This window comes from Hyperoodon ampullatus (assembly GCF_949752795.1).
Source record: "Hyperoodon ampullatus genome assembly, chromosome: 10".
NCBI lineage: Eukaryota > Metazoa > Chordata > Mammalia > Artiodactyla > Ziphiidae > Hyperoodon > Hyperoodon ampullatus.
This window is the reverse complement of record NC_136923.1, coordinates 52,580,224-52,593,283: the sequence shown is the minus strand read 5'-3', so window position 1 is coordinate 52,593,283 and position 13,060 is coordinate 52,580,224. Positions and strand designations below refer to the sequence as shown.

Genomic DNA, 13,060 nt, shown 5'->3' with positions numbered 1-13,060 from the left:
AACACTTTTCCTTTCTACTTTCAGGCCCAGCTCCCTCATGTCAAAGTCCATGCCTACTTTGCTCCTGTCACCCCGCCGACAGCAGTGGGAGGAAGTGGACAGCGGCTATGCAGGTGCTGTGTCATCCTCTGACAGCAGCTGCCCAGCCCAGGGCTTCATGAGGTGTCCCTTCCTCCTGAGGACCCGAGTCTTTCTGACGTACTCCACCATCATCCAAATCTGTTGATTCTCCATTGGGAAAGGCATTTACAGGTAAAAGACTTCTGCAGGGACTGCAGTAACTCTCGTGATAGTTTTTACCTTTATTCTGCTGTGATGCAATCAATTTGAAGCCTTGTGTCAGGTAACACAGGGCAAGAGTGGTCATAGTGCAGCCAGGACCATGCAGGAGACCTGGGTCTCTAGAGGTGGGTGCCTCCCTAGGTACAAAATTCCTGCCCTTGGCTTTGTCAGCATTCCTCAAACAGACCATCAGTGTTAGCACAAATTGAGCAGAAAAATAAGCTGCTGATTTTCTATCTGATACTTCAGCCAGTGGCCTACTTTTATTCACAACGATTCCATTTTGATTAGCAGGACTTTTCCACTTTGAAGATTAAATAGCAACTTTATCAAAGTGACTATACTGCAAATTCATAATGCCCGACAGTTTTCTACGTAGCGACTTATGTGGAAGGCAAGTTAATAGGTTTCCATGAGACACCAAAGAATGAGGACTCTAAACAGGGTGGAGCAAGGTCTTCACCTTTCTGTTTCTGTCAACTTGTCATATATCCTTTTGGGGACCAAAAACTAAACAAAAGCAACTCAGTTTGTGTTGCCTGATTGGAAATCATAAGCTCTGGCGTAGGCTATGGCACATAATATGTTGTTGTTATAGAAAAGCTGATCATGTCATGTCTCACAAACTTTGGGGGACCTTAAGGAAACAGAATTAAGGCTCAAGTTATCTATAATATAATCAATTAAAAATAATGGATGCATGTAGAATGGGTGTGATTTTTTTCCACGTTTATTTTAAAATCTTAGAAATCAAGTTACACCAGGACTATTCAAAAATTTTACACACTTAAAACTAAAATCAGTAAAGTGCTGGCACCTTTGAGACTTATATAAAAATGAATAAACCATTGCAATGCTTAAGTCAGAGGGTTTTATTGCTATTATCTTATGGCAGACAAATCTGAGCAAAACCATCTTCCAAAATTCAGGCGTTCCTAATGTTACCTGAAATCTGATATAAGATGATCTGGTTTCTGCTCTGTGCTGTCCACATTTGTGACCTTCACTGCATCTCTGTGTTAATGGTAGCCAACCCTTCTTAGTAACCACTCCCCAAACTGAAGAGCCCAGAGCTCATGAGAAGCTGAGGGAAAGAGCAAAAATGAGAAATTTCCCCACGACCAGCAATACTTCTAATTGGGTTAGGGTTCTATTAGGTGGAGAGTTTTAGAAGCATTTAGGATACAAGGCCTCAGCTGCATTCTGGGGAGAGAAGGCAAATAGATGGATATACAACTCTATAAATCAATTAACAGGATTATCAGAATAAGCATTGAAGTCCTGATGATTTTGCTGCCTTATTGTATGTATACCATAGCAGTTATCTAAATATACATTTACACCACTGTGTGGGGGAAAAAATGGCTGTTGCAGGAAGCTATGAATATAGTTTCTATTTTAAAAATTTAAATGACCAGGGCCTTCTATACATTATCTCTTTTGAGCCCGGACACAACCTCTCACAGCTACTGGACTCTGGCTGAATGACGTTGGACCACATCTACAAAAAAGGAGAACCTCTGTTAAGAAAAATCAGGTTTGCTTCCCCTTTAAGTGTGGCACAGTCACTGGATAAGCTGTCCTCAGTTGTATCAGCTTTGAGGAAATAAACTGAAAATACGTACCCCCATCAGCTCTTATAACAACACTGGGACTGGTGTGTGCTCAGAACATACACAGTGAACTCCTTGATTCTATGACATGAGGTGACACACTGGCAGGAACTTGGATTTTAAATGAGACACACATTTGCAAAACAATCGGAAAACATTTATTATACTGAAATGTGTACATCCTACTATTAAAAAAACAAAGTAGCAAATTTGCTGGTGCCATAATTTAACCTGTTTCACTGGGACAGACTAATGTTCAGTGCTGCTTGGTGTCATTTCAAGTTTGAGGAGCTTTTAATTATTTTTACCCACTTGTAAAACCTGATGAGGAATTCGAAATAGCACACAGCATTAAAAATGACATTTATTGTTCCATAAATCTTGAGACTCAAAAAGGAATGCTAAATAGACAAGCAAAACTCTAAACAATTAACAGAGAAGCTCACTTCTTTCCCAAGTGACTGGTACAGAAAACATGTGGTCATACAAAAGCAAAGGGAAAATGACGGAAAGGAAAGCTCTCCTGCTTTAGGGTCTATACAAGTTATGGATATTTTCAAACCAAAGATGGACAGTACTTTTTCATCTCGAATAACCCCCTTTATAAATAAAACATAAAATGCCAAAGCTTTCACCCACTGAAGTAGTTTTGTCTTCTGGGAGAGATTTTAAACTCAAAATTAGCCATTCCTATTTCTGCCTGAACTAAGATAAGGATCAAATAATATACTCAACACCAAGACACTGGGTGAACGGACAGACATGGTATAATTAAAATGGAATCGAAGTTTGAAAAGAAAATTGTGTCTAGTACACCACAGGCCTCAAATGCTTGCTGATGAATTTTGGGAAGGCTTCGGGTGAAGGGAAGAGATAATAATGATAGTAGAAAAAATTGCAAAAACAGTGATTCCCTTTGGAAAGTATACTGGCCAACAAGCATTGGTTTTGTGAAAGAGGCACTCTTTTTATAGAAAAAGAAGCTATTATGTGGTGTATAAAAAAGTCCCTAAATAATCACCAGAATGTTACCCGTGATTGTACTAAAGCTCCATATTAGAGAAGTGTGAGGAATTTTGATGGTACAATATAGTGTTTGTGATGTCTAGTGTTCCACAAATAAATTTCAACTCTTGATAATGAAGACCCCTTAACACCAAGTCAGAAACTATCACACTGTTTTCTTCTGCTTAGGTGTATTTCCAATGTTGGGGAGAGGGCTTTAAAAAAGTTTAACAACAGTATGGTGCAGGGTGGGGTGGGTGGTCAGAGACAAAGAGAGGGAGGAAAAGGAGAAAGAAAACCACATGAGTTTAAAAGGCATTGGGGCTTCAAAAATGAAAACCAGAAACAAAATGCTAAAAATGGAAGCAGAAGCAAAAAGTTTTTCAATTAATCTGTGACAAAGCAAAAACACAAAAGTCTTTGTACCTATTAGGATTTACACTGATCCTCTCACCAAGGTACTCTTGATAATGCAGTTTGCTTCACGCCCCTCTTCCTGGCTTGGGGCTTCCCCCATCTGGCATGATCATGGCAGATGCGCACCCTTAGACATGATTTTTTCCAAGAAGGTGCCAAGCCTCTCCCCTGACCACTGATCGGCCCGTATCAGCGCCGGCCTCGCTCTCTCCACACGTGGATTTGGCGCTGGCCCCGCAGCAGCCAGTGCCCACCCCCCACCCAGGTCAGCATAAGGTCCGGGCAGCAGAAGCCGAACTGGCCCAGAAAGGTAAATGCCCACAGTACGTCTTTACATTCATTTCCAAACCGCATACAGTGTAAAAAGACAGCGAAGGCTGCTTCTAGGGACTGTGTCTACTGGCCTCTCTGGCAGAGAAGCAGGCAGCCTACCTGCACCGGGGCCCGACGTGCTCACTGTCCCGGGGCGAGGCCGCGGCAGTGAAGCGAAGGAGACGTGCCTCTCATCCAGCTTGTGAGAAAGGTCATCCTGTGTTTTCAATATGAAACATTTCATACGGTAAAATCCAATCCCAAGACTTCTTGGATTCAGTCTTCACACACTTTTAAGCATAACTTTAACTGGTGCTGAATAGAGTTCAGACTACGTCAAGACGTCACTTCAAAATTATGTGGACGCCACCGCCGTTTTCAGCTGCGGAAAAAAGAAAGGGACGTTACGCGCAATTTTTTACCAGGCCGGAGAATCAAGACTACATTGAACACTCCTAGAACTCTACAACGCCCCGCCCCAGTTCAGAGGGTAACTTTAAATATTCTAGAGGAAAACAAGCTAACTTGCTCCAGCCCCTCTTGCCTACAGCAGCGTCATGTGCACATTCCCTTTGCCCGCCCCGCCCCCCATCTGAGGGCAAGGCACAGGGCACAGACTATCCAATAAACTGGGTGCTTACATCCACCTTTTCTGGAAATAATTTTTGAACTCCTCAAAAGTAGATCTGAAACATTTTAAAAAATACACTACTTTTGCACGATGGCCTAGCGTTTCTCAGGAGATAGCGAGAAGCAGCAGTACAGGCGGTCATCAAGGAACAAATGAATTTTTCCCTAAGGACCAATGTCTGAAAACAGTACACTGAGCGGGGCGGGCACGTCCTGTGATGCTGACACCAGAAACCCCACCGCCTTCACAGGATGCATCCACACGTTCACTGTACGAACTGCCTCTTTTATAGACTGTGAGTTTTGCAGAGTAAAAACTGCGTTGTTTTGAGAACGAAAAATTGAGTCAGAAGGGTACTAAGCTAAATATGTCTGAAAAGAAAAGATAAAGTGGGCCAGTTCACAGACTAAACAGCCCTGCACTGCAGGTTAACTTGGTGGCTTACGAGACATGTCAGGCACAGGGTGAAGTCCTAACTTCAGCCCTTCCCTTCAAGGTGGGCTGCTCTCTTCGCGTAACTTCCCAGGAAAGGGTGACACGTGACATCGTGCTCTTTGAGGTGCAGCTTTAGATCTTAACTCATCAGACTTTTAAAGGTCTCTGCTCATAGTAACTTCACATTTAAAAAACCCCTCCTTTATCCAGCCCTGTAACAGGAACTCTACTGAACCCCGTCTGGGCCCGCTCTTCACATTCTCTCCCTCCATAACCTCAAGAATTTCTACCGCTTTGAGTCACGGCGGACACGCTGAAGGCTTCCAGATTTACATCTCAAGCCCAGGCCTCTCTCGCCAGCCCCAGCTGGCTATGATTTTCCACGTCCTAAAACGGAAGCCTTGGCCGCTTCCCCCAAGCCCGCCTACCTCTCCACTTCGACCACCGCCTGCCCAGCTGCTCCTGTGAGAGTCACAACCACTCCTCCCTCCAATGTGGAGCCCAGCAGGGCCCTGTCTATCAGCGTCCAAGATCCCGTCACCTCTCATCTAGATGACATCTCCTGCCTCCAGTTTTCCCACCTTCTCATCTGTCTCCACAGAGTTGCAAGAGTGGAAGAAAAGAAAATCTATTCACATTACTCGTCTGTTTAAACAACATCACCGACTTTCCAGTGCGTTTCAAATAAAATCTAAACCCCCACCACCGCCAGGCACTGCCTACCAGACCCGCCTCCAGCTCTGCTCGTCCTCGCCCTGCACAGCAGCCACGGGCCCTCTCAGGCCTCCAGAGCAGCCACGCTCCTTCCTCTGCACCCGGCCCCGCGCCAGCTGGGGTGCTGCTCCTCGTGTGTTCAGTTCCCCCTCAGGCTCCAGGTCTCAGCGTTCATGACAGCTCCTCAGAGAAGCCTCCACAGCTGTGTGTCCCCCTCCCCAGGCCCCCTCGTCCACAAGCAACCCCACTTCCCCATTCATTCATGGCACCTAAATTACCTTTTTGTAATCTATGTGCATCTATGGACCAATTCTGGTTTCCTTTCCCCACTACAGGAGGGGACGACCTTTCTAGCACCAACGGCATGTGTCTGACATGAGGTGCTCAGTAAAATGTTGGCTGAATGGACTGGGATTTTTCTCCAGGCATCCAGAAGGACTGATTCTTCTTCCTTACTTGTTAGTTAATTTTGACAGTATTTCAGTCACTAGAAGTATTTCCTTGATTCCTTTTCCAAACTTCTTAAAATTAGTAAAGCCAGCATTTCCAAAAGTAAATATGCAAGATGACTGCTGATTTCAGGCACGCACTATCTTTCATGATTCTCGCATTTCAAGACACACGTACCTTTTACTGTGGAGAATAAAAAACAACTCTCATCTTGAAAGTTCTGAACCATCTAGAAGGATAAAGCAGATGTATAATTAAGATCCAACTGTCTTTTCTTAACTGAGTAAAAGTAGTAAAAGAAAAATGTCATAATCTATATATAGCTGCACAAGTACAGGACTCAACGGCCAAAATGGTAATTCAGATAGGCAGTGTGAGGTAGCAAGGACTTACACCTGCCGTACCAGCCAGCTCGGTGCTGACCGTGCTTGCCCATGGGGGCCCTGCGATCTGGTCAGTCACCCTTCAGCCCACGGGGAGGCATTCGCTGCTGGGTTCTGCGATAGTGACTAACAAAAAGTTGCTGCCAAAGTGCTCTTCTGTTATTACTTGCTTGTCACTGAACATGGGGCGGCAGTGAACTGCCCTTCTAACCTCACAGCTTTTTAAAACCAGCCATCAAATAGTACACAAAAGGAAAACACACTCAAATGCCTTGCTAAAAAGGGCCAAAGGCCCGCTAACCCGGAGCCCCCCAGTGACCAGTGTCGGAGTTTCAAAGAGGGCGGGATCGGAGCTCCAGTTCTCCTTTACCTGTATTCCTTCTACCACCAAGGACACCTAGAACTCTTGGATATAAATTCTTCCCAATCTTGATTCCCAACTCTGAAAATGATTCTCATGAGTACTTGCCAAAGAAGTCACAGATTTTTCTTCTATAGCACTTCAGTAATACATATAAAAGTAAATATCAGTGTGAAAGGGAAAAGGGCATGCCAGTTACCTGATCGCTAACAAGAATGTGAATACCGGTGGGACCCTGTCTGTAAACCTGGTTAATTTGGTGGAAAGGAATATTAAACACCAACGCAAGTTTTCGAGCAACTTCTGAAGCAACCATTTCTTCTAAGTAGATTGCATGATAAACTGAAATAAAAAATAAGAACAGCATTTTAGCAGTAATCTTTGATCTATTTTCCACCTGATCTATTGGAAGATCACTCCTTTCAAAGTACTAAAGAAATATAAAAATTATAAAGATAAGAATACTTCTCCCCTTACTACCCATGTGAATATAATACATTATTTATGCTCACACATATAATTTAATTAACATTAACCTCTGTACAAAAGTATCTGAGGTTTTATCTTAAAAGCAAGCAGGAAGTGACTGCAGATGGGCACAGATGATCATTCTGGAGTAATGGGACTAAAACTGGATTGTGGCGATGGCTGCAAAACTATAAACTGATTAAAGTATCGCTGAATTGTGTACTTGCAGTGGGAGGACTTTGTGGTATGTAAGTTATACCGAAAGAAAGCCATTTTCAAAAATGCTACGTGTTTCTAGCCATATATAAAAAGAACTCTAAAAAGGTCATAGTTTTAGATTCAGTAAACCTACTACTGGGAACTTATCCTAAAGAATAAAAGCTACCTCTCCCCTCTTCCTTTCCCCTAAAGAATTAAAAACAGTGTAGAAGACGGCACACGAGAAGCTAAGGATGTGGACCATGAGGCCTCCTGCTTCTCCACAGAAAGCCCAGCTGTTTCCGGAACACGTGACGGTGCAGCAGCCCTTGTCTGCAAAGCGTCAGGCACATCTGCAGTGAGCCTGAGTCTCGCAGGTCCTGCTCTACTACTGACTCAAGCCAAACACGGATCAGGAATATCAGTGCTTTTACTTTGCTTCCCCAAACAAGGGTTTTTTCATGTGTGTGAGTACAGAAACCTTTGCTTAGAATTTGGAACTACAATTAAGGTAAGACTACAGAGGCTCTAAAGCAGGGTTGCCATACTCTGCCCTACACTTGTTCTTTTAAAATTAAATTTTATCAGAACAGCCAAGAAGGGCCACTGCCTCTCACCGCTGCCAGGACAACCCGGTGGTCCCCACCAACTCAGAAGGGCAGTGGCAGGAAGCCGAGTGCCCTGGCCCCCCAACCCCTGCCCGCCCATACCCACCGTAGGGCGTGGCGCCGCCGCCGTCGCCCCCGCCACCCGCTGCCTGCTGCTGCCCCTGTGGCGCCGGCTGCTCGCGGCAGACGTAGAGGGTCAGGCGGGGCCGCACCGACCTGCAACCAGAAGACGGCGCTTGTGAGCCAGCGGGAAGGCCGCACGCGCAAGCGACAGCTACAAGAATCTAGGGTCTATTTCCTTAGGAGAACTTTACAACGTTACTTCATTATACGAAATAATTTACTAGGAAGAATGTAAAAACACACACCTCACACCAACTATCACAGGTTATCACAGGTGGTCTAATCTGATGATCCAGACTCTAAACCATTGAGATGGTCAGTCAGATGCTGGTAAATTTAAGTTTCAAGATTATGTCAGCAATGTAACATCAGTAAAATTCAGTTTAATGGAATTCTCACACCACAAGTCTAGAAATATCAACGATAGTAAATGGATCTTAAAAGCCAGCACAGTTTACAGTTCTATCATTTTAATTCACAATTAGAAGTTTACATGTTTAATAACTGTTTAGTAGTGTCACATGACCTTGAAAACCATAGATTCTGTATAGCTCACCTAAATGAGAAGTTTGTTTTCTTGGCAACAAACCCAGTCGTCTTCCAGACCACAGTCCTGCCCATGTGCATTTCTAGTCTTACAGTCTACCTCTGCCCTCAGTGCCTGCATCATATCTGGGCCTGCCTGAAGGTGTACACAAAACAGTCTCCTCGTGAGCACGGCGGGCCAGCGCCCACAGCGCAAGGGCACACGCCGACGTGGCGTGGACACATCCTGCCCGCAGTCCCCACGCGAACAAGGGCAAATTCTTGTTTCAAGCAGAACAGTTCCTTTTAAACACGGTATTTTACCTTGACTTCAGTGAATTATAGAGCCGGATTCCATCGGCTACACCACAAATTTGTACTAGATCCTCCTTTGTCAGTTTTAACAAGTCGGCACCTGGAGAAGAGCAAAAAGAATCTTCTCAAGGAAATGGGAGAAGAACCAGCAGTACGGGCTACTTTGCAGCTTCTGTCTTCACAGTTTAATGTCCTTCGAAGCCATCGCCAGGTCTCCTGTGTACACACATACACATGAACAACACACACACACACACCTGTCCCTCACAGCCAGAGAGAATGCTGGCTCTCCACGTTCTCTATCAAGAAGGAACTCAGAAGCCCAGAGGCTGGAAAATCAGAGCAATGAGCCGACAGCAAAGGGCCGACAGGAATGTCTCTTCCCAATACAGGATTTCAGTGCCTGCCTTATTCTGGCTGGGTGGAGCTCGTGAAGATAAGCATGATTCTGACCCCAGATAGTTCACCTTGAGATGACCCAGACCAATCTTTAATTTACAAAAGGAAGAAATGAAGTCAAGAGTTTGGGGGACCTGCCCAAAGGCACACAAGTTGGCAGCAGAGCTAGGACTAGGTCTCTTATTTTTTTTTTTTTAATTATTATTATTTTTTTGCAGTACGCAGGCCTCTCACTGCTGTGGCCTCTCCCATTGCGGAGCACAGGCTCCGGACGCGCAGGCCCAGCGGCCATGGCTCATGGGCCTAGCTGCTCCGCGGCATGTGGGATCTTCCCGGACCGGGGCACGAACCCGTGTCCCCTGCATCGGCAGGCGGACTCTCAACCACTGCGCCACCAGGGAAGCCCCAGGACTAGGTTTCTTTATACTATAACATGCTACATACAGTCCAACATTCTATAACAAGCAACTCCATCACAGCAGCCAGTTTTAATACAAAAGCATGGCAGAGAATTGCATATTATACTTAAGGTTTCCCCCATAAGTATTTGGTGTGTAAGTGACATGGTATCTAGCATTTGCTTTAAAGTAGAACAGAAAGGGAAGGTGGGAGGAGTGGGCGAGAACGACACTGACCTAGGCTGGCCGTCTCTGGAGCTGGGTGTGGTGACACAGGAGCTCATCAGACTCTTCTATGTTTTATTATTGACACTCAAGATGTAGTTTATTGGGAGAATTAAGATGCCCTCTGGGATTAAAGCATGACCTCCATATGATAAATATCCACTTACATATGTAACGAGATTAATGGAGTTATCTACTTTGGAGGGCTTGAATGTTAAGAGCCTCATAATTTTCTAGTTTGTAAAAGAACAAAGACCAGAGAAGCACATCTCCCATGAGGCACGAGCACTGATGGAGCTGTCTATGGAGCCAGGTAAGCAGAGACAGACGCTGTCATCTCTACCAGGGGGCCTTCCATACACACCTCTGCCAACAGGGCTCCCAGGAGTGACCAGAGACGTGTGTGCCCATCCTTCACCCACACACAGCACCGGACAGACACTGTGCACAGCCCTCTCCAAAACATGACTGCCTAACAGGCTCAGAGAAAGAAGCCTCCCTCTCCTCGCCTTTCTACTGTTGGAAAGCTCACAGGGGAAGGAAAAGGCAGGAGGCCAAGCCACAGTGATCACCACTCAGAACTACAACACGCATCGTCTGACAGAACAGGAACTGGGGCCCTCGTGGCAGAGCCTTCCGACTGTGCGGTGCTCTCCCTGTCTCCCCTGTGAGCATCCAAGACGTGCCCCCCACCCCCCAACACGCTGAAATTTTTAAATTAGTTTTTCACAGATAAAAGGCTTACTTAATCATAAAAATGTACATCCCAGCTAGCCAACAACTTTCACCCAGCACTTTAATTTTAAAGAGACAAAGCGCTACCTGGGGAATGACTAACCATGACACAAGCACAGCAATAAAGGGCTGACGTAATAGGAAACCACGTTCTTTGTGAAACCAGGCTTTCCTCTAGGCCAGCTGTGTGCACACATGTTCTCTCCTCTTAAAAGGCTCGAGCTGCATTTGGATGGTCCCCCAACACCATGGGCTAAGGAGAGCCAGCTGCCACTTCACCGTGGCCCAGGAGGAGTTTGGCCAGGACATGTTAAGTGTTCTGTCGGGAAAGGGTCCCAGGGCCAAATATGTTTAGGAAATGCTGCCCCTGCCCCAGCTGGCGTTATCTATTACTGTCCCTCCGAACAGGCTTCCTACAGCACCACCTGAAGCAGCACCACCCGGTCCTTTCTGAAATTACATCTAAATACTCCCTTAGCTTACCAGGCAAGAAAAAAACTTAAATCTATAAAAACCATATCTGAGTACATTCATACCCTCCTCTAATGCTACATAGCAATAAAGAGCAACAAACTGTTGATATAACATCTTGGATGGAAGTAAGGGCCTTATGCTGAGAGAAAAAAAGGTAACATACTGTATGATTCCATTTATGTAACATTTTCAAAATGACAAAATCATGGAGACAGAAAATACATTAATGGTTGCTAGGTATTAGGGATCATGGGGGAGGGGTAATTAGGGAGATCCCTGTGGTGATGGCAAGATTCTGCATCCTGACTTCGGTGTTGGTGGCATCCAATCTATACATGTGATAGAATGACACAACTATATACACACACAGCACCAAGGTCAATTTCCTGGTTTTGATACTGTACTATAAGTATGTGAGAAACTGAGTGAAGGGTACGCTGGAACATATCTGTGTCATTTTTGCAACTTACTGCAAAGCAAAAATTATTTCAAATAAAAAGTTAATAAAATCAAAAAAATTACATATAACTATATACACCTATACAAAAATGAGGGCATGTAAACCTGGTGAAACAGCATCGAGTTCCTGTTCTGATACTGCACCATAGGTCTGCAAGACACTACCACTGGGGACACTGGGCAGCTCCCTGTACAGGTACACAGGAGCTCCCTGTACAGGTCTGGGCAACTTCTTATGAATCTACATACAGTTACTTCCCCAGAATTTAATTACAGCTAATAAAAGTACAAAAACAAACAAGCAAACGTGTGTGTGCGTGTGCACACACAAACACAAACATACCTAAAAAATTGGAGAACAGTCTTGTGTAGGAAGAGAATCTGTTTTTGAGCAGCCATTGTTGTGTTTCCTGGATCGTGGCTGAAGGCTGAAGTTGCTGTTAACAAAGAAAATGAACACAAACAGAAGAAACTGTTCAGACTTACAAAAAATAATCCAAGTCACTGGCATGTTATAAAGAACATTTAAACAAAACACAGAAATCCTCCAGGTTTAAAGTTTAAAACACCCACGGAGAGCACAGGTGGATTATTCAGTGACCCAAACAATGACTCAAACCCCTGTCAGAGGCTTCAAAATGCAGGACCCTGAAAGCATGATAGTTTAGGGTAAAGATACTTACTTCACTAGAGGCCTGTGAAACTCCATCTCCTTGATGATTTGGGGAAGAAGAATTGCTGGGGAGAGGAAGGAAGAAAAGAATGATTATTATGATATATATTTTTTAATCAAGACATTAAAGGCTATTAAACTAGGTGAATTTAAAATAACACTGTGGGACAGAGCAATGTAACTATGCAAAAAGAGTGTCTGCACAGCCGGTCAAGGAGTCAGTATGTTGATAAGATTAAGACACAGAAGGGAATTCCCTGCCGTTCCAGTGGTTAGGACTTGGCGCTTTCATTGACGTGGCCCAGGTTCAACCCCTGGTTGTGGAACTGAGATCCCCCGCAAGCTGCACAGTGCGACCAAAAGAAAAAAAACCAAACAAACAAAAAAACAGTTAAGACACATAGGACGGTTTAATTTGTGCCTTCTCCTCCTACATCTGTTCTAGTAAGAAAGTCAGGTTTCATGAAACACAAGGGCTCCAATCATTTCCAGGGGTGCCAGGAAAATGACGGATACTCATTCATTTTAGTTAGGAAAAAAATATGAGAATCAAATAACAGTTGAAAATAACTGCAAAAAAATCTACTTTAATTATGAGCTACAAGAAATGATATAATAATCCTAAGCCAAAATAAAAATAATATCCCTTTAATGAATATATTTATCCATGATTGAACAGGGTGAAATTCAAGAGAACAAAAGAAACAAACTTGTGCCACTAACCCTGTGTTTCCAGGGGAAAATGAGAACAGCTGCTCAGGGAGTGCATCCACCTTTCTGGTCCCTTCTTAGCACCTGTACCCCAGTTACCTAGGTTTACCATGTTGATTGTTTACTGTCCTTCTCTGCCCACTAGA

At 44.3% G+C, this 13,060-nt stretch overlaps 2 protein-coding genes across 3 annotated transcripts in view; one reads left to right on the top strand and one right to left on the bottom strand.

Annotated features, from left to right (window-relative positions):
- FBXL2 (F-box and leucine rich repeat protein 2) overlaps positions 1 to 132 on the top strand; it is a gene marked incomplete at both ends in the record, with an annotated part of 63,602 nt that extends 63,470 nt beyond the window's left edge. For both annotated transcript variants that reach the window (XM_079713719.1, XM_079713720.1), the window contains one exon: positions 25 to 132. In XM_079713719.1, coding sequence (XP_079569845.1) covers positions 25 to 132 — 108 coding nt within the window. The remainder of the gene's footprint in view (positions 1 to 24) is intronic.
- A 3,841-nt stretch (positions 133 to 3,973) lies between these two features.
- The window catches only part of UBP1 (upstream binding protein 1), a gene marked incomplete at its 3' end in the record, with an annotated part of 64,247 nt that continues 55,160 nt past the window's right edge, over positions 3,974 to 13,060 (bottom strand). The window contains exons 10-16 of the mRNA XM_079713930.1: positions 12,214 to 12,268; positions 11,874 to 11,967; positions 8,850 to 8,940; positions 7,984 to 8,093; positions 6,803 to 6,945; positions 6,037 to 6,088; positions 3,974 to 4,011 (exon numbers count right to left, since the gene is read on the bottom strand). Of these exons, the coding sequence (XP_079570056.1) occupies positions 3,974 to 4,011; positions 6,037 to 6,088; positions 6,803 to 6,945; positions 7,984 to 8,093; positions 8,850 to 8,940; positions 11,874 to 11,967; positions 12,214 to 12,268 (583 nt within the window). The remainder of the gene's footprint in view (positions 4,012 to 6,036; positions 6,089 to 6,802; positions 6,946 to 7,983; positions 8,094 to 8,849; positions 8,941 to 11,873; positions 11,968 to 12,213; positions 12,269 to 13,060) is intronic.